Raw genomic sequence first — 24093 nt, 5'->3', positions numbered from 1 at the left:
CCCATCCCTTGTGAGACAAATCACAAACCGGTGCATTTAAAAATGTTTGAATCCGTGTTTGCCAGAATAAGTTTATATAGAAATCATGCGAATCAGGCAGTTAAAACAACAAACATGCGTGTGTGTGTGTGTGGGCAAAGATATCACTGTTCCAAAGGCAAAATCTGGCAAATACGATTTTAAATCTTGATTATCACCTCCTCAATTTTACTTGGTGTTATTTTTTTCGTAATATTTTTACATACAAAAGTGAAACCTTGTACATATGGCATCTATAGGGGGTTTAGCAAATGCACACGTATTTTCTATTTGCAGGGCCATTAGCCAATCAAGTGGATGGAACAGCGGGTGCGTATATACATTCTCTGCCCGCTGTTCCAGCAACCTGGGGCCGTTCACCGCGAGGCATCTTTTTTTTTCTTCATGTGGGGAAGCAACAGGGACCTTCTCCCTGTTGCCTCCCCACCACTCTCAACTCCCCCAAATCAAACAAAATCTCTCTCCTGCCCCCTCCCTCCCTCCGGATTTACCTGTGAGACCAGTCTGCCGCACCTCCCGCTCCTGCTGCCACCATAGAAATTAAAAAGGGACTTAGTCCATGTTTCCTATGGGGCAGGCATCTTTTTTTCATTTGTTTCCCGCTAGGGAGATTGGCTGCGCAAGCAGCACAAAACTCTCGAGGGGAAATAAGAAAGCAATTTGCACCCCGGATTAATAGTCTCATGCCTATGATGAGGAGATTGCATGTATAATATGGCTTTAACGCCCCAACATGGGGGTGGGGGTCGCGGTAATTGCTCGGTTTGGCGGCCTCGTACCGGCCACCGGGGCGTGAAAGCCATAAATTACGTGCAATCTCATCATCACAAGCATGACTCCTCGTATTCCTCGTGCTAGCTTTCAGTACTGAACCATCAAGGGAGCACATTTTCCTGAAAATAGCACAGAGAGCCTCACTTTGATCGTGTCAATTTGTCTCTATCACCACAATACTGACTCGGAAATGGATGCAAATCCTTTAGATTCTAAGGTGGTTTGGAAGAATCACCTGCAAGGGTTTTTCCGCCGGTGGCAATTGCTCCATTTGCTAACCCGCTAAAGGAAGCTGCACTGAGCAGTGTCTTCAGCAAAGAGGGATGAAACAATGGGTCACAAATACACTGCGTCCCACCCTCAAACCTAGCCTGGTTTTTCTTCGTTGCTATGTCTGCTTTGTCTTACTAAACAGCTCTCCTAACATATTGCAGGACTGGCCTAATTTACAAAACTATTTTCAATTCTAGAATATTTGCTATAAGTGACGGACAGTTGGAGAAAACAAACAAAAGAATTCACACGGTGATGTTAAATGGCAGAGATGTTTTCACATGCAAGGTATTTCTATTGGATCTTTGTAACAATAAGCTTAAGAGGAGTTTTAATAAACATACAATTTAAACTATAATTTAAAAACACAAATTGCTAATCTTCCAGAATAATACATTTTCATTAAAATGTACTGTACCTTAACTCGGGATAAACATTATCCAAGTACCATTTGAAAGACTGACATTTAAGACTCTTCCTGAGTGCCAATCTTGTCTTTATGCTGAATAGGAAAAAAATATCAAAATGAGATACATTGTACACATAGATGAAAACAGGCAAGCAAAGATCGTTTAGCCATTACACAATATGTTCTTGCTTCAGTTTACAGTTCCCTTGTAGCAAACCAGCATATACCAGAAACAGCCTCAGATGAGAACCTCCCTTCTCCCTTCTCCCTCCCTCTTCCCGCCCTCCTTTACTTTTTCTATGCACTTACTCTATCAGAATTGTCCCTGGACCTAGTATGACCTAGTATGACAGCAACAAATCCCTTTAAATGCCCCCCCCCTCGCAGCACTATCTAAAATGTTGTGAGGCCTAGTAGATAGTCACTTGTTTTGTTCCTCTCCTTCCTTTCTCTTCCCCCCTCCCTCACCTCTTGTTAATCTCCGTCTCTACCAGAAATGTCATCAGGCCTAATACGGTAGTCGCCTTTTTCCCATTTTCTTCCTATCTGTGTCTTAGCTCTTGCACTATCTGAAATGTCTTTAATTCCACATTCGTATTGTTCATGGCCTGTAAGAATGTCATTGTATTTTCCCTTGTTCCCTCCCTTGCCGTGAAGCGCTTTGAAACACATTGGGCCTCTTTCCGACTTTGGAGGTAACTACGCCGCTATTTGCGGCATGGCTGCCTCCAAAAGCTGCCTCAAAATCGCCTCCAATTCCTCATAGCTTCAAGTGCAGTTGCATTCATATTGCAACCATGCATTTGAAGAATGTAATCACAGGTGACTAGGTGAGTCACAAAAGCATGGCTCAGCAAAGGTGTCCATGGGGATGCACAGGAACCTGTTCGGGACTGAATTAGGAGTCGGCACGGGTGACTGGTAAGTGCTACTATTGTCTATTATATAGTCATGCAACAAGGAATTGGGGGTGTGGCAGCTCCACCCTCAAAACCAACTAACATACAGAGAGTTCTCATAGCATATAGATCTTGGCTTGGTGTCATGGTGTCTCTGCAGCATTTGGTGCAAACTAATAGACGCATAAGGGGGAGGCAGGAAGGCTCAGCAGAGATGGCAGACAATGTTCAGGCATGCTGTTGACCATGTAGGTGCAGGAAGTATCATGATGGGCACTGAAGATGGAAAGCGGGGCGGGGGTAATAATCAGGCCCTCTCAGTAAGAGCAACCCCAATCCCTCCAATGGTTTGGAAGCGTAGCTGTATATTAAGAGCATGGATACTTTAATGCCTCCGTTTTCAAATGAGCTGAGGAAATGAGTGCAAAGGCACAGAGAGTGACCAGTGAGGAGTGTAGTGCAAAGGTGCTCTTCCTCATTGCCCGTGGCACTCTTATGCCACAACGTCCACAAATCTGACACTGTGCGAGTTGACACACTTGACATCCAAAGGCACCAGGTCCCACTTCTGCATATGTGTACCTATCCGGCTGGTTTAGGTCCCATTGTCCCTATTCACAGGACAAGCCACCATACAGTGCAGGTTGGGCTATCATGCGAGGACAGTTCAGAGCACTGTTTAAGCGGCCAAAGGAAGGGGCAATCTGGACAGCGACAAATAAAGCCAACTCATTTACTCATACTTTCATTAAGGGTCCCACTACCATAAAACAATCCCTGTTTTATTTATACGAGAGGCCATGCGTACATATCTTTTTGAATGTGTCGGTTATATCCATCCTCCTGCAAGACATCTGGCAGAGTGATTACAAGCTACTTTCATGAGTGAGAGATTGCATTTGGAACGCATCACATAGACCACTATACACTCCTAGGCGCAATCGCATTAACAGGTGCAATCTACATGGAAATGTCCAGGTACTAGCAATGCATAAAATACATTTTACAACGTGAAGATCCACATTTGATTGGCTATCTTCCATTTGAAATGTCCATCCTCTTTTGTAATGCAAACGAGCGACTGAGATGAAAGTAATATCTCTTTCAGGTAGGTTCCTATTTTAAGGAACACATGTGGATGCCAATCATCTGGCAGTGCAGCTGATGAGGGGGTGTGAAGTCAATGGATACCTTTCTAGGGGACATCTAAGTCTTTATGTAGGAGGGAACGCTGACCTTGGTTAGTACTGAGGAAGTGATGAGGTAGGGAGGGAGAGATGAAGGGGTGATGACAATCCTTGGTTCATAGACCACAAGGAGAATGCGACAACTTTGAAAAACACAGAGCCAAGAAAGAAGTGTTCAGGACTTTATATATTCCAAAGATTGTGAGTGATTCTGTTTCCATCCGAGGGTGCGGTCCTGAACTAAGGAATAGAGTGACGAACTCAGGACCCTGGATTTGTTTGGAGCAACTCTAACCCCTTCTGTGTTGAGAATAAAACCGATTGTGAAACTGTAATCCATTTTGAGGACTTAGATGGCCTCTCGCACATGAAGCTGCACAAAAGAAAACATGTTTGATAAGCGATTTCGAATTTGATCCCAAACGCAATTGAAAATCAACATCACAACCCCAGGAACTATGTTGAACACTGAAGAGTTACAAAAAAATGAAAAAAAAACAATAGTAGTAGTAATACTACTACTCCTACTACTACTACTAATAATAATAATAATAATAATATTTCATGACCGACAGTTAGCTTGATGCTAACCTGGCTGTAATATTGGCAATGGACCTCATACCCTAACCTTTTTTGGCTAACTTTGGATTCTGGTGGTTTATATAGAATGCTGATCACCACTGGACATTTTTGACTGCCTCTTCCCCTCTCACAAGGTCCTAACAGATGTGTACATTGTGCTTAGGGCAACAGTGGGCCTGTGATTACAGACTGTGGGACAAAATAAAATCCACTTGACATATAATCGCTTCAGAGCAGATGGCAGAGGGAAGTTTAAATCACCATCCAAGGCCTGATCTCTTGCATTTGGACTTTGCTGATGCAGAGAATACATCAAATGTACTTACAGTCTTACCAATGGGAAGGACAATTCACATCCCCTGCTTTGTGCATGTCATTCACCTATTGGTCAGACCCTTTGTCAGCAAGTGTGAGCCTGTGAAAGATATTGATTGCTGTGGGCCGGAAGATCAGCTTGCACTTACCAAGCGTAACATGCCAAAAATGCACTGCACCAACTATGACACCTATACAACCGTATAACACAAAAGCCTTTAGTTGCACTCAATAGCACTCTTGTTTGTAATTGTAATTGTTTACGTGTGCAGCACTTATACACAAGTGAAGTGCTTCAAAGTGCTTCTAGGCGGGAAGGGAAAAAGGTTATACAGTAGTCATTCTTAGGCCTTGAGGTATCCGAATGATCTAACAAAAATGTAACTAGCATACTAGGCCTGACAGCATTTCACCTACTGCAAGTGCAAGATGTGTTTCAGGTGCAACCAAACTAGGGAGGGGAGACAAAGGGGGGGCATGACTGAACTTAAATTTAGGTCCTGCAAGTGTACAGACGGGAGTGCAGGGTGTGGGGGCGGGGCAAATGCACCCAGTCCAGCAGGGCCCTGGGTTAAGTGCGGAGACGTTACCCCTCTCATGGAACGTATGCTGACAGTGCAGTAGTGCTGAACATAGTGCAGAGGCCAGAAGGCAAGTGCAAAGACTGGTGGGGGATCCTGGAACCTGTGAGGCTCTGGAGGTAAACCAGGTGACTAGCTAGAAAAAGGTGGACAGAGTTAGGGAAGATATGGAGGAGTGAGGCAGGAGAGAAAAAGAGAGGAGGTTAGCAGGAGAGAGGGAGAGAGAAAGAAGAAGAGAAGAGGAAAGTCTTGAAAAGTTTCCAAAATTTAAGGTGCTCTGGCTCAAGACAGCGAGAGACAGGGAGGCTGTCCCAGAGGGAGGCATCTGCAGAGGATAAAGATCTACCCCCAAACCTCTGCTTGGAAAAACGACTCATCCACAAAGAGTTGGAGGAGGACGAGTGGAGGGCTCTAGAAGGATAGTATTAAGGAAGAGATAAGGCATTGTAGATAGTGCGGGCCCCGGCCCCAGAAAGCCTTGTGGACTGTGCAGATGGTCTTTGCACATGTTCAGGAGGATATATGAGCAGTGCAGTGCCATTTCAGATTACTGTAACAATCACGGCAGACCTCTAGATGGATCATTTTATTTTTCATTTATAGACACATGTTTTTAGATAGAAGTGGCCTCTTTTCAACTTTTCATATATATTTGTTGGTTGAGGAGGGCACTCAGTAATAATCACAATGAGTAGACATTGTGAATATATGCAAAGATGTTTTGCCACAGACCATGCAACATCGATTCGACAAATAATGTGTGCAGCAGAAAGAACATCAATTAGCCCACATCTTGCTAAATACACCAGGAATGATAATCATAAGAGCAATATCAGCATTAATGGGCAATTTATCACTGACACATTTTTGAGAGCTGGTTGAAGCATGTGAGCAGCAGTGTATTTGAACAAAGTGGGGAGAAAGGCAGAGGGTGGGGTGAGATGGCCAAGTTAATAATGGAGCAAACTCCATCAAACTAAAACAAGGTCAGTGGGGGAAGGTAACATACTCTGCGTGAAAGTCTTTACAATACCGGGGCCATTTACAGCGACCATGCGAGTCCCAAGAAATTAACCATTACCATACTGTCCTTGTATGTTTGGACGTGGTATTTCACCCGTCTTCTATACAGATATGCCATATAGAGATGCAATCTAGATATGCTGCAAAACGGTGAAGTTTCAACACTTTTTCCTTGTACTTTACAGGGTGCTCATGGCTATCGACTACACAACTACCTGCTTGATGCCCATCTCTTAAGCACTAACCAGACATTACTCCACACAGTCCCCCGTGTTAATAGCTATACTCATCCAGCTATTTTTTCCTATCCTGCGGCCAGGCACACGTTGTGACCTGCATAGGTAAGCAACCATTAAGCACGTATATGCACAAATATAAGCCTATGTTGAGAATTATTTTGCAATGTTTAATGCTCGACTGGTATCTGAGCCAAGTCCTTAATTATAGATTGGATGACAATAATTGAGAACACGATTTATCTCGAGAAAGACCACTGCATCTGCCCTGGTCTTCCTACTCATTCCGAACACCGTACCAAATCACTTGATCAACACGGTATGATTTTCTTTAGTGATTAAAATACTAATAACCAACACGTGTTGCTTTTCCCTACCTATTCCCCCAAACCTAAGGACTGACACAAACCTTATGTTTTGTCTCACAGCCAGCTTTGGCCCAGAACATTCCATCGTTCAAGTTTGCTCATGCTGATGAAGGCCCTTCTAAGAGAGGCACACATTCTAGCCTGACAGGGCCGAAACACAACTGTGTAGACTCTTTTTTATGATTCACCTCAGTGTACTTGCACACTGATTACCTGTGTAAACTTTGTCAGTAATTTGTACCCATATTGTTTTATTTGCTCTTGACCCCTGTTGTGGCCCTGACACAAAAGCAGGCTCTGTCTTTTGTTTACTGTTTGTATTGTTACTCGAGGTTCAGTGACCTCAAAGTTGTATGCACCCCAATTTCACGCAACCTGTTTGTATCACTGTTCTTTGCCTTTTGAACCAATAGACCAATTGGTCTCCACTTTTTTGATTATAAATATGGATTATAAACATAAAGATGATTTCTATGATTAACATGAAATAATAGTGCCGGGTTTCTCTGAACTGGTAGGACTGACCCTGTTCACTTGCTATTTGACTCTTAACCAGAGAAGACACAGTTAGCGTGGGTGGTGTTGAAGTGAAGAGGGTGTTGGTTTAACAGGAGATGAAGAATGAGAGGGGTTTTACAGTTGAGAAAACATGGAAGGGAGCAAACAGGTGACCTAGATTAAGGTTAAATGGCAACTCCAAATTACAATGGAAGATGCATTGCAAAAAACAAATTAAATTAGCAATTCCTGTAGCAACCACACATTATAATAGAGGGTTGGTACTGACACAAATCATTAACTAAATGACTAATAATGCAACACTATAGTTTAGGATATGTAGTTAATTGATCTGAGTCAAACCTTGGAGGGACAGCATACCTTGAAGTGTGTGATGTCAATCATTGTGCTGCAAGTTGGTCCAGTGAACAGGTAAACCGATGAAACAGTTTGCCTGACTGGACTTGCCACCTGTCAGTGGTGACATTCCATAAGGTGGGCCAGTGCTATATGTGGGGCCAGGACCTACTTATGATACTTTGCCGTGAGGCCCGAATGATTATGGTGGGCTCATGTCCTTGATGATGCGAAGAAGTGTCCTGCAGCTACTTTGATTGTGCATGACTATGGGGCATCTGAGTAATGAAAGCAGGGACAGTGACCCTGGTCATGTGTGAGGCTGGACTCCACTGGTGGTCGGTTGAAGAGAGGCCTAAAATAATGATTGGCGCTCCTGCTTTGAATGCTGAGTGGTGCTCTGCAACTATTTCAATGGTACAGGTTCTGGGAATCTTAAATTCTGTACATGCTCAGCTAACACTGTTGAAAATGTTCAATATTTCTATAAGACAGGTTACCTAAAATCTCATGTCTGTAATCAAAGTTAATTGACAGAATTAGTGAAATCTCTTAGAATAAACGTGGTGGCATGACAAGAGTTATCTTCTAAACCCCATCAGAGTTCAGTTTTTGATAGTATTCACCAGGCCATTCTCCCTTGTCCTTTCTGTTAAGGAAACATGACATGGCCCCAGGAGGTGATTCAAGGGTATAATGAAACCACCTCACGTGCCTTGAATGTTAATGTGGGTATGGCCCTCTGTCACACGATGCCTCCACGTACTGGTTCTGGCCATATTTTTTCTTTTTCAGGACAGCCGAGAATGCACCTGGGCACAAAAAAAGAAAACCCAGACTGGAACCAAGGAATGGAATGGACTGGGGTTTGTCTTGCAAAGTAGAAAAGGGACATCCAACACCCGACGTTCCAACCCCAGATAGATCCCAGGTGAATGGTGGGGCAACAGAGAACAGCGTGAGAAGGGACTGGAGGGGAGCAGGGGAGACACAGAAATCCTCCCTGAAGCATATAGGAGGCAATACTCACAGCACAAGTTGAACGATACAAGAATTACGAGAACCCTGAGCATCTGGTTGCCACCCTGCAACTATAGATTAAAAAAGAGAGTGGTTAACAGCGGTTTTAAAACATTGTACCCAACCCCTGGGTGAAGAATAGCCACAGATTGGCCCACTGAGTCAGATGGAAACTGAAAAAATGGGGGAAGGGGGAAGACCAGAATGGTATAAAAAGGGAGTGAATGAGATAAACTGTGTGGGGTGCAGGGGTGAGGGCTTGATGTGTGGAGGTTGATCAGGAGACCAGGCAGGGAATGTACAAAGATGCAAAGGGCTAAAGATGGGTTGGCAGATTTGGAGCATTGTACAGGTGAAATATTGGTTGTGAGAGAGAGGGGGACCAGTTGTATGTAGTGAAGAGGGGAGAGAGTGAGAAAGGGGAGAGAAAGTGTAAGGGGGAATCAGAGTACGATTGATAAAGAGTGTATGGCAGGAGTGTGTGGTGAGAGTGCAAGGCGGTAGTGGTAGCATTGGTGAAAGCACTGTTGAAGAGGAGGGTTGGTAGTTGGAAGTTATATGCAGAGAGAGTCTCGAAGGATTAAGGAATGAAGAAGGTGCAGATAGAGGATTGTGTGTTGGAGGGAGGTGAGGGGGAAGGCTATGGATATGAAGAGGGTTTTGGGAAGAGGCAAGTAGAGGAGTGAGTACAGAGGTGAGGAGGGGTGTAGAGAGAGTTGACGATAGGGTGCAGACAGAGGGACATAAGGGAGAGAGAGAGAAAAGGAAGAAGACCGAAGGTTATAAGAATAGGTGAGCGTAGAGTGGAAGGTATGGTGGAAATAATAGTGAGATTAGGGAAAAGAGAGAGAGAGGGAGAATATGAGTCAGAGAGCAAACCAGGGTGTGTGTTACTGGCGCAAGAAAATAATTCCTAATCAGCAAATCTGGGGTTTGTTAGATGAGTGACGTTGAAGAAGTACCCGGAAGTAGCCAAACATATAAGTATTTAGCCTTTAGGCCCTCATCTGTAGCTAGCTTATTGAAATTAGGGTTTACCGATTGCTGGATTGTAAACCTGGGGTTAGGGAAGCCTGTGTTGGGGAAATGGGTGATCCCATGGGAGGTTGATGTACGGAAACCCTTAGAATGATTTTGACTATTTTCAAAATAAAAACCCTTGAACCATCTTTTGGGGTTTGAGAGGTTTTGAAGCCATCTGTGACAGCATAAATGTTTCCAAATTAAAGGAGTTCTCCCAGCTGTAGATCTATCGCGAGTCATATTGCCCATGTGAGGATGATGCTTCAACTTCTTTATCCTTGAAAACATATTCAAAATCCAAGCTGACAAGAAGACACAGAAAATGGATCAAGCAACAGACTTGTGTCTGAAGCAATGCTGCTGGCAATTATTCCTCAAGTTGAGGGTTCAATGAACACAGTCAATTTCTGGGCTGTGCTTTTTCTTGAAACCATAGAAGACACAGCATCACTTTACATAGAGATGCAGCAATAAGGGCACATGGGGTTTTCTGTATCTCATTCACAGCTGATCTGTAGCTTTTGAGAATGCTGACTAATGTTCCTGGAAGACAGAGAAGTTTCATCTATAATGTGACTGCTTAAGGGCATTCCCCTTGCTCATGCCCCGGGCAGGTTGAAGGTCAAGAAATATGGTAATGACCTGAAAAGATAATCCAATGGTAGCGGTAATCAGAATAAGCAAAAGGACGTGATAGGCAGTTTGCCACACAAACAAATAGGCAAACCACAGCAACGTTTAGTGTGCATGTGTTTATCAACATTCAGAGAGGAGCAATTTAATTTACCCATTTACATTTTCACTGGCGAATCCACCCAGACATGGCCATTTTCTCCACGATCTTAAGACAACTGTCCCATGCATCATTTGATACCTTTTCTGTAGGTCAAAAAATCTGTATACTGCTTTCAATTAATTTGACTATGTACTATTGAGGGAAATAGTTCTTGTTCTGGACAGGAGGCTTTATCAATGTCCTCCGTCACAGTGCTTCTCCATCACAGTCCATCTCCTTTGTTACAGCCCCTTGTAATAGACCTTCATAACAATCCTACTTTATTGGAGTCCTTTTGGTAATGTATTCTTTCTCCTTCGTCAAGTCCTTTACATTCATCACACTCCTCCTTTAAAAAAGTACATGTCTTTTGTTACAGTACAGTCCCTCTTCCATTCACACAGTCCTGGTCCTTCTCTGCATCAATTCTACTCATTCAACACATTCCTTTTTCCTCATTACATTTCATCTACTTCTTCAGAGTCCTATGCCTTCATCAAAGTCCATTTGAACCAGTCCATCATTGTACTTCTCCTTTATCACAGTCTTGGTGCGTCTACTTTTTTATTCCTACTCTTCCATATTGTCTCCATCACATTTCTTCTTCATTGTCACAGTCCTCCTCTTTTGTCCTCTGTCATCACCATAAATTTCCCTTTCATTACAGTCCTTTTCATTGCAGTCTTCCTTCATCTGTCCTCCTTTCTTGCAGTATTTCCACATTGAAATGCTTCTGTGTCACTGTCCTTCATTACCATATGTCATCACAGTCCTTTGTCCTCTGTGAAAATCCTCTTAATTTGTTATGGTTCATTGCCACTTCATTTTGATTACAACTTCTCCTCCGTTTTCAAAATCGCTGTACTTTGTGATACTCTTCCTCTTTTGTCACATACATCCCCCTTGGTCAGAGTCCTCCAACACATTCCTTTTCCCTTCATAACAAACCTCCTCCCTCACATTCCTTCACTTTTATCAGAGACTATCTTCGTCAGTCCTACATCATAGTACTCCTCCTTCTTAAAGTACCCTTTCTTCACGTTGCTAGACCACAATCCTTCTCCTTCACCATAGTGCTTCTCCTTCTCTTCCACCACATCCACCCACCGTCAACAATGTTCACCTTCTTCACCAAAGGTGGCGTCCTTCACCACCATCTATCACCACCCTTCTCCTTCATGACAGTCCTTCTCCTTTATGTGTTATTCAACAGATTCCATCTCCTTCTTACAGTACTTCTCCTTCATCACACTTTTTGTCCTTCATTTCAGACATTCTGCATCATAGTCCTCCATCACAGTCCTACAACAGTCTTCCTTGCTCACAGTCCTCCTCTGTCCTTCTTTCTGACAGTCCATCATAGTCCATGCTCTCAATTCCCCTTCACCACAATCCTTTCTCATTGTCCTTTGTCACAGTATTTTGCTTCAGTTCTTCTTTGTCACAGTCATTCATCATACTCCTTTGCCTTGTCATATGCTTTCATTTCCATTCCTTCTTTTTCATCACATTCATTCCCTGTGTCCTTAATAAATCCCATGTGTTCATCATAGTCCTTCTTCACAGTCCTCCTCCTTCTTCAGTCCATCACAGTCCTTCACCTTCATCAGTACTTCTTGTTCACAGTCCATCCCTTTGTCACAGTTCTTCTTCTTTGCCACATGCCTTCTTCTTCATCACAATCCATCATAATCCTTCTCTGTCATCACATCATTGCCTTTCATTGGTTATGTTCTTTCTCCATTGCCACAGTCATTCATCACTGACCTCCTTCATCACAGTCCTTCATCAGTCATCCCTCCTCACAGTCCTCATTTGTCACAGTCCTCCTCCTAAAATGTAGTTTTCACCCGTCATAACAGTCCTCCCCTTTGCCACAGCTTTGGTTTGTCGTCTTCATCAGTCCTAATACGTCGTTAAAGTCTTCAATCACAGTTCTTCACCTTGTATCGCATTCCTTACCTTTTTCCACAATCTTGTATCATAGCTCTTCTACTTTGCCCAAGTCCTGGTTCTTCTACTTTGTCAATCCTACATCTTCATCCCATTATTGCTCTTTCATCACTTTCCTTCTCCAACACAGTCCATATACATCACATCTCCACTCCATTATCACAGTCTTCATAGTCCTTCTGCTTTGTAAGACTCTATTACGGTCCTTTGTCAGCCATTCCCCTTCATCAAAGTCCCTCTTCTTCACAGCTGATCCTTCTAATACTGCTTCAACAGGTTCCTTTTTCTTTGTCATGGTCCATTAACATCCTCTGCCTTCACCATAATCCTTATGATTCTTCACAGTCCTTGTTCATCACATTCCTCCTTTCTCACTTTCCTTCTCAATGTTAGTCCTCCTCTTTGTCACTGTCCTTTGTCATCGGTTCTTCACCATAGCCCGTATATTTTGATATATTTCTTTGTAATATCGTTTTTTCATGTAAATCCCTCATCACAGTCCTACTCCTTTATTACATTCCTTGCTGTCAATCCCAGTCCTTTTCTGTCTGTCCATCATCACAATACTTCACCTTAATCAATCTTTCTTCTTTGTTATACTACTTTGTCACACTTCTGGATCAAAAATCATCTCCACCACAGTTAATGTTTTTTTTTTCACAGTTCATTGCGATCATCCACATACTACTACTTCAGCAATTCCACACCTTCACAGCCCTCCATCACAGTCTATCACAATGTCCTTTATCGCAGTCCATTATAGTCCCCCATTATCACAGTCACTGTTCTCTGTGTATCCTCCTTCCTCACAGTCCTCCTTTGCCAAAGACAGTCTCCACCATAGTCCTCCTTCATTACAGTCATTCTTTGTCATAATCTTTCTCCATCACTGTCTTTCTCCATCATCATAGCCATTTGTGACAGTACTCCATCATTGCGATCCTACTTTGCCAGTCCTTCTCCTTCATAATAGTCCTTCATCATAGTCCTTTTCATTTGTGAAAGTGTTGTATCACATTCCCTGTGTTCCATCACAGTTCTTCTTCATCATAGTTCTCCGTAAGTCCCCCTTACTTGCAGTTCCCCTTCAGCAGAGTTCTTCTTTATCACAGTACTTCTCCTTTGTCAAGGTCCTTCCTTTTCATCACAGTTAATGTATTCTGTAACACTCCATCACAATCCTTCCACTTTATTGTAGTCCTGTTCCTTTATCTTCTTCAGTTCTACTCCTTTGTCACATTCCTCATTTGCCACAGATCTTCTCTGCGTCACAGTACTTCATCATAGTCATTTTCTTTAATTACATTCATTATACTTCAGCCTTGGTTATTCTACTTCATCAATCCTACTCCTTTATCATATTCATGATCCTCCATCAAAGTTGTCCTTCAACACAGTTTTGGATTCTTTCATTCAGTCCTTTATCACAGTTCTCCTTCCTCACAGTTGTGATTTCTTTCAGTCCATCTCCATCATAATCCTTCTGATTCACTGTAGTCCATTCTCACAGTTCTTATGCATAGTCTTCCTTTGTCATCAGTCTTTCATCATATCCCTACCCTTGGTTACATTCCTTCTCTTTCATCACAGTCTATCACAGTCCTTTCCTTTGTCATAATCCTTTGTACCATTGCTTCTCTTTGATCACAGTCCGCCTTCTGTGTCACAGTCTGTCATCACAGTTCTCTGCCGCCATCTCTTCTTTATCAGAGCCCTTCAGCTTCAACAGTCTTTCTTTGTCCCAGTGTTTCTCCTTTGACACACTCATTCTAGTTTGTCACAGTCATTCTCCTTTGTCACGTTCATCCTCCGTCGTCAAAATCATTCTCCTGTGTCACGGTCCTACTTTGATAAAGTCAATTTATTTCACCACAGTCCATCACAGATCTTTCGCTTGTAGAGGAGGTCCCAAGTACAGCCTGCACTCCATACGTCCATTTTAAAGTACCAGGAATGTTCACACCAAAATATGTGACGTATGATGAGCAAATACACCAGCAGAGAGCCACAGTGGGGCTCTGTCCAGTACCCATCAGAAGAACAATGCTTATTGAAGTACCAATACCAAGGAAACCATGGACAGTAAGGTACCCATTGAGAAAGGCATATCAACAAATGAAACAAAATGAAGATCGTCTAAGTACAGTCCCTGAAGAAGCCAAAAAGGTCTTAATGGAAGATGAATGGTAACGACACAAGAACCTGGACTGACTCACATATAGAAGAGATGACGACCAGAGAATAACGTAAGGAGACGAAAACTCCATGGACAAGGGCATTGTGAACCTAAAGTGAAAGGACAAAGTTAAATATAAGAAGTTTAAGCTGTAAGTATGATGAAGATGTTCGACCAGTTTGCACATATACATGTGTTTGGAACCACAAGAAAGCTAAGAAAATCATGTGGCTTGCTATGCTTAGTAGAAAGATAATGCGGCAAGCACCACTATACACATCTACCTCAAACGAAGCATGTTACATAAGTATGCTTCCACTTTGTACAAGAAGCAGAATTAACCAAAGGTTACTAAAGGGCACACAAGGAGAGCTTTGTATTCAACAAATCGAGAATAAACTGCAGAAACGAAACTCAGCAGAGGCAAATTGTGCCAAATAAGCCAAGGTCGTATCAGTAGAAGAGACAAACAGTAGCTACAATTAATTGAAGCTAAGAACAGAATATCCTGCTTCAGAAAGGTCAAGATAAGAAACTGGAAAAACGGGATTGGTGCTTGCGACGATTGGTGCTCGCTCATACTGTTGAAATTATTTAAGGTAACAAAAAACATTAACAAGTATTGTATACTCATATATGGACTAGGACAGATCACTGGGAACCCTGATGTGTTCTAATCTATCAGTGACACCAGAACCTCACCAGGAATCAAGGGTGGATTTTGTTATAGGGGATAAAGAATATTCCTTCTTAGTTGACACGGGTGGAACACATTCGTGTATACGTGAAGGCAAGTTTTCCTTGTCCAGCGATGCCATAAATACTCAGAGTTTCACAGGAGCTACAAGTTATGTTCCTTTTAGAGATGCACTTCCAGTCTCTATAGGAGAATGTGATATGAATGTACCTCTATTATATTCGCAACAAACCCCAGTAAACATCTTGGGTCAAGTTCAAATGATGAAATTAAACATGACAATCTCGTTCATGGAGGAGGGCATAGTTTTCTCAACTACAGGAATGCACTATTTGAACGTATGCAAAATGATTAGAGGATACGCAGGACACACAGCTATGAGGGCTGTACCATCAGAGCCTGAAATATTCGCGTATGGAAAATGTGTGTTAATGGCAGGGCTGCCAGGCCTTGCTGAGAAAACCATGAGGACCCCAGATGAATTTATGATTAGGCCAAGAATACCTATGCAAGAGGAAAAGGGACACGTATTTCCCTTGGTGGTACACACAGCTGCAATTCGAGGGAAGTGGCTTTGATTGATGGTTGTGATGATGAAGGCTGACAATGTGCACAGAAATCGCCATTGAAGAAGGGTACAGATTGACTGATGCCACTGATGACGATTTGTTTGACGAGCAAGCAGATAGGGGAGAAACAGCAGGTGAGATAAACCTTACTTTTTGGGTTAAAATGATCAAAAGTGAAATGCCTCAGAGAATGATGTTGGCACAGAACCGCCCTGAATATTTCGAGGATGACATGGCCCAGGTACCTGTCTCATTGTGGACCACAGGCCCCTAGGATGTAGGCTTATTGAAAGAAGTCGGAGAAGTGAAAATTAAACTGAAGCCAGGAGCAATTCTTACATAAGCACAACAATATCCCATGTCCAAGCAGGCAGATGTAGGAATTTTTAAGACAATGATGGAGCAGGGCATCTTAGTGATGTCAGAGTCATCATGCAATACTGCAGTTTACCCTATCAAAAAATCAAAGGGAGGCGTTTAATTCAGGATTTACGCCCAATAAATGATATTGTTGAGGCTGAGTTCCCTTTAGTCCCTAACCCGGCTACAATTCTATGTAATATACCTGTTGAGGCAAATTATTTCACAGTGATTGGGCTTCATTATGACCCTGGTGCTCCCATAATGAATGGTGTTGGTACAGGACCAGCACCATTCATTAAGGGATGCCCTATTACGAGGTCCCCTTGTGGGACCCGCTCAGAACGTCTGGTCAGACCAGACATCCATAGCGGATCCCGCAAGGGGACCAGGGAGCTAATAACAGGTCTGTTATTCACGTTATTAATGGGCCCGTTATTAGCTCCCTCCCCATTCCCATTGAGCCCTATGGGGGCTCAAATGGGAATGGGGATGAGTTTTTTGATTGAGGAATTACCGCGTCCTCCAAGGTTGGAATGGCCCGGTAATTCCTCATTAAAGGACCCCGGACCTGGAACCCGGTATGGAGGCAGCCATGCCCTTATTAAGGGCATGGCCGCATCCATACTCGTAATGAGGCCCATTGACTTGAAAAAATGCCTTTCTCTCAATCCCATTGCACCGAGACTCACAAGATCTGACGTCATTTGCGTTCAGACAAATGCGCCTGAAAAGCACAAGGCTACCTCAGGGGTACTGTGAGTCGCCTTCTATTTTTAACAGAGTTCTGTAGATGGACCTAAGCAATATTGCATTAGAAAGTGTTGTCTTACAATATGTGGATGACATCTTGATTTGCAGCACGACAGAGGAAAGATATAGAGACAATTCTGTTCAGCTATTGACTATATTGGCTGAAAAAGGATATAAGGTTGACAAGGAGAAATTAAATTATTTTCAACAAGAAGTGCTATACATAGGTCAGTTGATCTCACATAAGGGGAAAAGGGTTAACCCAGAAAGGGCTGAAGCCATAATGAACACAGCTAAGCCACAAACGATAAAACAGTTGCACGGCTTTATAGGCCTTTGCAATTATGTCAGCGCATGGGTCTTCGACTACAGCTCATATACCAAGCCTTTGCTAGAGGCCCAAAAGAAGGCACAGGTGATGAACAAAAAGATCAAATGGTCTGAGACCATGGAGGAAGGATGTGCTGAACTCAAGAGAGCCATCTGTACGGCACCAATTTTAGGGATTTACATTTATGCAGAGGAATTTTAACTGTTTTCACACATGAGTGGCAGCGTTATGATGGCAGTGCTCACACAGAGAACCACATTGGGGTACAAGCCCATGGCATATTATAGTGGTAATTTGGACCCAGTGATGAGATGTCATTTTCCTTGCGAACAAAGTTTAGCTGCCGCAGCGTTCGCTATCAAATAGGCTACAAACATTGTAATGGATGCTCAATGACGTTGTATGTCGAGCACTCGCTATTTGCTATCCTAAAGAAACCGAAAGGCACATTGAAATCTTAGAGAGCTTCTGCTTATGAAGTGATCATATCAAATGATTAGATGAAAATATTCTGATGCAAGATATTGAACCCAGCTATGTTTATAGCAGAGGCAGTCACTCAAGGAGAGCCAATACATGACTGTGCAAATTATGAAGAATTCTATGATGAAATTCCCAGAGTAAAAGAAAATGCATTATAAGAAGGAGAAATTGTCTTCATTGACGGCTCCTGGAGAATCAATCAAAGCGATGGACAAAGATATACAGGCACTGCTATGATGAAGCACACAGCAAATGGAGAATTTCGAGTGCTTCTTAGTGCACAATTACCATCTCATTATTCAGCAAAGGCTGCAGAATTATTAGCTTTGATACTCACGATTGAGAATCACGCAGACCAGGAATTGACAGTGTACAGTGACTCCACCTATGTGACATCAACAGTGCACGCAGGCTTAGCGGCTGGAAAAGGAGGGGCTACCTCAGAGCGGATGGCACGCCCGTACAGCACACAGCCCTATTGGATAGCCTGATTAAAGCACTACAGCTCCCAGTGGACATAGCGGTCGTGATTATGCGCGGCCCACACAAAGGGGACAGATTTTATCTCACGTGGAAATCATGCAGCAGACACAGATGCCAACTGTATGGCATACAAGAGCGAGACGATCATGGATGTGGAAGTCACAAATGTACATGAAAAAATTATTGTCGCACAGAGTGAACCTGAAAGCTACAATAATATGGGACAAACACAGTTAATGTAACTCCAAGGGGAGGCACCACAGGAGGAGAAAAACCTCTGGAAGCGGCGAGGGTGTTCTTTAAACCACTCCGATAGCTTGTGGCAACAAGACAGCACTGGTAAACCAGTACTGCCTATAGCCCTGTTAAAAATAGCACTGGAGCAGTTACACTATCCAGCACACATGACAAAAGAGAATCTAGCGGCAACACTCGCTGAAGACTGGTTCATACCGTACTTAGCAGAGCACATTGCATTTTTTATGGTGAACTGTATAATTTGCCAACAGTTCACGTCTGGGCACACACTAAAAGTAATTATAGGAGTCATACCAAGACCCAATGGACCTTTTCAGCACTTGCATGTCGATTACGTCAATATGATTCAAATATGTAACGGGTACAGGTATCTAATTGTTGTGGTGTGTCCATTCTCTAGATGGATAGAAGCAGGTCCATGTACACAAGCCAGACTCTACCTGTGCAGACACATTTCTAGTGAGAAAGGTATTTCCCAGGTGGGGAGTATGTGAAGTCATGAGATCAGATAATGGGACTCACTTTGTAAATGAAGTTTTCTAACAGATTAGCTTGTTGCTTGGTATAAAGCACACATTCTCATCGGCGTATCACCCGCAAGGTAATGGGATATGTGAGAAGCTCAATGGCTTGTTAAAAGAAAGGATAGCCTTGTTGAAGCTTACTCTAAGAAAGGGATGGTTGCACTGCCTTCCCTTGACACTGTATGCACTCAGAAACCAGCCTGGATCCGACCATCGTCTTAAACTGCACAAAATAGCCACTGGAAGAAGAATGCACACTCCCCTAACACCTTGAGACAGAGCTATATGTGATGCTCAGCCAACAAGAGAAATCTTAGGGTTTGAAATGCAAAACTACTTGAATTGCATGACATCTTGTTTTACTGTAATTTCATGCCAGCTGCAACGACGATGAAAAGGGTGCAGGGCAGCACGGAACACAGAAGGAGATACTTGAAGTGACCAAGTTCAAGGACTACGTCTTCCATCAATCTCCCCTGGAGACACCGTCCTGGTAAAGAACCACACAAGAAAGAAGTGGGACGAGCCAAGGTTTAACGGTCCCTTTACAGTTGAAGACTGCACTCCCTCTGCAGTGAAGCTGCAAGGAAAAAGAGCTTGGAAGCCATACATCGGAGAAGGCCCCATGCCTGCACCCCACGCAAAGAGACTACAGACGATGGGTAAGAACCACAGCACGTGCAGACGTGGTCCATGACGAGGAAGAAGGACGCATGACTGAGGCAAAGACAAACAGCCTCATTACACGGTAGGCGGTGAGCCATGGCGCTTTTAGCGCCATGGCTCATGCCGGTAAAATACTGGCACCACCTTGGCGGAAAGGGGATTTACCGCCCCATCCCAAGGTTGGAGGGGCGGTAAATCCCCCTTCCGCCATTGCCCTTCCCCATTCCCATTTCTGCCCCATAGGGCTCAATGTGAATGGGGAAGGCGCTAATTACGGCACCGCAATTTAGCGGTGCCGTAATTAGCTCCGAGGTCCCTTAGCGGGTTGGTATTTAACGCCTGCAAAAAGCAGGCGTTAAAACTCCAACCCGCTAAGGGACCTCGTAGTAAGGCGGCAGGGATTTACCGGTACCGGTATTTTACCGGTACCGGTAAATCCCTACCGCCTACCGTGTAATGAGGCCCAAAGAACTGTTGTGCAAAGTTGTGGCTTCCTTTGAGACATTCCTCTGAGCAGAAAAGAGGATAAGGACATGAAAACTGACACTCTGTGCATCCTAGTTGCAGGGTGAAGAAGAACAGTGCACGTTTAAGCCACATATAGTCTGTTGACTTTGAACTTTAGACTGAGGCACGCTGAAGCCTTGATTAGAAAAGAATATGCCAAATTTTGATCGAGGACACATACATTGGAAGAAAATATAGTACCCAGATTCTTTCCACACAGAGACTTTGTTCGGAATCACTTATGGTGTCCCACAGTAGCAACATCACCAAAGATGTATTGACATATTTCAATCTAGTGCTAAGATCATAACCATCACTGGTGGGGAAGCTCACTAGTATCACTGACATTCTACAAGATCCTGAAAACGAAAAGACTATAAGGAGGCTGCTTACTGTAATTTCCGAGAAGTTCCTCCTACTTCCTGAATATAGCGAGGAAAGACCAAATGTCCCAAGTGGAGGAAGAAGGGAATAGGCTTATCAATGTACTGTTCTTTCACCTAATTGGAGACTGTCCAGATCTTGTCACAAGAACTGCAGACGTATTGACATTTCTTCGGGATCCAGCAAATAAAGAGCATCTAAGTATAATCCTAAATGGAATCCATGCACACCGAAATTGTAGAAACTGTTAACAGTGCGTGAAGGCCAAGCAGTCCCAAACTTCAGCAAGGGATGACAAATGTCCCTGTCACCAGAGACAGCAGGTCGGCGAGTAATGTTTTCTTTTGCCTAATCGAAGATTTTCCAGAACTTGTGGGGAGACCTGTCGGGGATGACGTCCTCACATTCATCAGAGACCCAGCTAAGTCTACGCAGATGAGCATGCTCTTGCATGGTATTGTGATGCAAGTTGAACTTTCTAACCATCAGCAGAACTATCTGAGGATATTTTAAACTTTCCGCTGAGGGACAGTTCGAGGGAGTCATGCACGAGATTTCACTTTTGTTACACTGACAAGGACACAGCATGTCTTCGGGAATGAAGCAAATCAGAGGCACAGACTGGGAACTAGTATGTCTCCAGCATTGGATCTTTCATAGATTCAGATGCTTGAATATTCCCCGTCTTCAGACTGGGAATCCTCGGTGACAAAAATAATATTATTTTTTTTTTAGTATACACACACTGCTAATAGCAATGCATGTACATAGCCCGTTATGGCCTATGAGCCATTCTATTGTGTAGTCCCTCCACCTCACTTTGGTCCTTTATGACACCAACCAATGAGGTGGCAGGGCTTAAGCTCTGCCCCAGGCAGCCATCTTCAGATTTTTCACCACAGTGTAATTGACACAGGGAATCTCAAGCTCTCTGGGCTTTTTCGAATTGACTTCAAATTTTTCAGCAGTGTATATTTTTTATATACTCTACCTCATTCCCCTGGCTAGGAGCTATTTCCACTGTTTTGGGGTTGTCAAAAAACTTTGTTTTGACCCAGAATTCATTAAGTGAACCTTCTCTTCAGACGGCTGACCATCAGACTACCAAGAAGCCTTCCCTCTTCAGGGATTGAAAAAGGTGCAAGAGAAAGGTGGTTTACATGAAAGATCCCCATGATCATTGTATACACTGTCTTTATCCTCATGACATTCAGAAATGTCACATTTGCAAGTCTTGTTCAACTAAAACCTTACACAACAGGCATAGAAGACTTCTCCTGAATTTGGAAGCTAAGGAACTTTCTTCTGGTGAGGAATCTGCACAGACAGCCCCTGTTCACTCCAGCAAGTTGCCTGAGAAGCACACTTCTAAAAGAAGGGCTTCTTCAGTGGAATGGAGCTCCTCTCCCACTCCCACTCCGAAGAGGAAGCTGCAAATTATACCTTTCCTTCCTTCCCTGGACTCTACAAACCATAAGACAGAAAAAACTAGCTCCAGACGTAAGAAGGAGTTTGCAAAACACCGGGGGGGGGGGGGCAGTCATCCACAGAGAGGCTGTCTACGAGCGGCAGTAAAGATAGAGGCCTATCCTCCAACAAGCAGTCGACGGCATCCTCATCGACGACCACCATGCAAACCACATCGTCCACGACTAAGTTCTCATCAGCGACTTTATCGTCTACGAAATAATCAGCGATGAAGGAGGCTCATCACTCGTCCTTGAAGCACTCATCCACGAGACATTCGTCCACGAAGCGCTCGTCGACAGAGAAGTTGCCATCCATGAAATCTTCTTCCAAGCATGCATCGACGGATAAAGGCAAGCCACCATCCACGAAATCTTCATCCACGGATCGGCCATCGTCGATGAAAACTTTGACCACGATTCTGTCAACGGCACTGCGAGTTCCATTATGGACAGAAGAAAAAGGCTCCAAAACACCCCTCGCTGATGCCACTGTTACCCCAACCAATGAAGAAAGTCTCCCTGAGTCTTTAGAAGCGCCGCCTCAGTTTGTGGATGCTCTTGAAACACAGGGAACACAATTATCTCCCTTAGAAGAAATGCCAGAGCTACCTGACATCATCCTCCAAGAGGAATTTTCAGACACTGAGTTTGTTGAGGAACAACACTGTCTTACACCTAAGGAACACAGTCCTTCTTGGCAACCTACTGCATAGATGCCTGCTGATCCTTATTATCCTGTGCTAATGTTATCAATGCAAAGGATCATTGAAGAGTTCAACAGATGACCAAATGAAAAAAAGCAAGACAACTGTACCAAGAGAGTCTAACCTTCCGCAGAGGGAGTTTTCACCTCGACAAAGCATGCCAAGACATTCGCCTTCCAGGAGTAGGCGGCACAAAAGGGTGTGTTCACCCGAGCCACCACGCAGGTGTAGGAGCAGGACACTCAGTGCTTCACCGACAATGGTCCCTTCTCCAGCATCGCCACACAGGACAAGCTCTCCAGCTAGAGATCCAACGATTGTACCATCCTCTATTTTGGTCTCAGACTGGCAAGAAGATCATTTCAGAGTTTTCTGAACCAGAAGAAGGCGAGATCATGCAAGAACTGGACACTAGTGAATAGGACGAAAAGCCCAGATGAAAGATTCTCCGGGTGGTTCTTCACCACCGGATGATCTAGTCTCTTTTCATACTATCATCGGCAAAGCCGGAGAATTGTTCCAATTACAGGTCACATTGGAGGAGAAGAAGTCGGTGATCTATGAGCACAGGGACAAGCGTAGGAGAACTGTTACTACCATTCCTCTCCTCGACACCATTTGGGAGTCCGGTTCCAAGATATTGGCCACACCCTTATCCACTACGGCTCTAGTTTCCAGGCCAGAGAAAAAGTACAGGCTTCCGGAGTCTGCTCCTCTTTGTCTTCGAGGTCATACAAAACTGGATTTGGTTATCACAGTAGCAGCTAGGAAAAAGTTGGCCAATCCAACATTACCTCTATCAGCCCCACCGGACAATGACGATCGAAAACTAGAGGCTATGGGCAGGAAAGTGTCTGCATCAGCATCGTTTACCATCAGGGGGGCAACGTGCTGGCCATGACGGCGAGATTCGACCGCAAGCTTTGGCTCTGTATGTCCAAGCTGGCCAAATAGCTGCCTAAAGAACTCCAAGTGGAAGCCAGGTCAATTATCGACAATGGGGAAGCAGCTTTGGATTGCATGATTGACGCTGCAGTCGATGTGGCGGAGCCAGGTTTCTGGCAGATGGCCCACGGTACAGTGCTGAGAAGACAGGCCTGGATGAAGGCTACCAATTTCAGACCTGAAGTCCAAGCGCAGATTTTGGATATGCCCTGCGATGGTCAAGAACTCTTTGGAAAAAAGGTTGATGACCGCCTCAAAGGAATCAAAATGGTTACGGACACGACACGTGCCATCAGCCCCTTGAAAGAGAAACACAAGGATCTCTGGTACCTTCCTCCCTTTCGAGGTTCATCCTCGAAGCTCAGAGGTTTCAACCGCCCTTCCTACGGCCAGAAGTCACAAGGTAGTTCATACCAGGACTCCAAATAGCAATCTTCCAATAAGTACGCCCAGAGAGGAAGGTGGGGCACAA

General features: G+C 43.8%; 1 protein-coding gene across 2 annotated transcripts in view; it reads right to left on the bottom strand.

Annotated features, from left to right (window-relative positions):
- Positions 1-24093, bottom strand: part of GALNT14 (polypeptide N-acetylgalactosaminyltransferase 14) — a 1917720-nt gene that overhangs the window by 162007 nt on the left and 1731620 nt on the right. For both annotated transcript variants that reach the window (XM_069608667.1, XM_069608668.1), the window contains exon 12: positions 1505-1588. In XM_069608667.1, coding sequence (XP_069464768.1) covers positions 1505-1588 — 84 coding nt within the window. The remainder of the gene's footprint in view (positions 1-1504; positions 1589-24093) is intronic.

Source organism: Ambystoma mexicanum, chromosome 4q (genome assembly GCF_040938575.1).
Source record: "Ambystoma mexicanum isolate Mex_15411 chromosome 4q, UKY_AmexF1_1, whole genome shotgun sequence".
Taxonomy (NCBI): Eukaryota; Metazoa; Chordata; class Amphibia; order Caudata; family Ambystomatidae; genus Ambystoma; species Ambystoma mexicanum.
The sequence above is the reverse complement of the archived record's forward strand: the minus strand, read 5'-3'. Positions and strand labels throughout refer to the sequence as shown.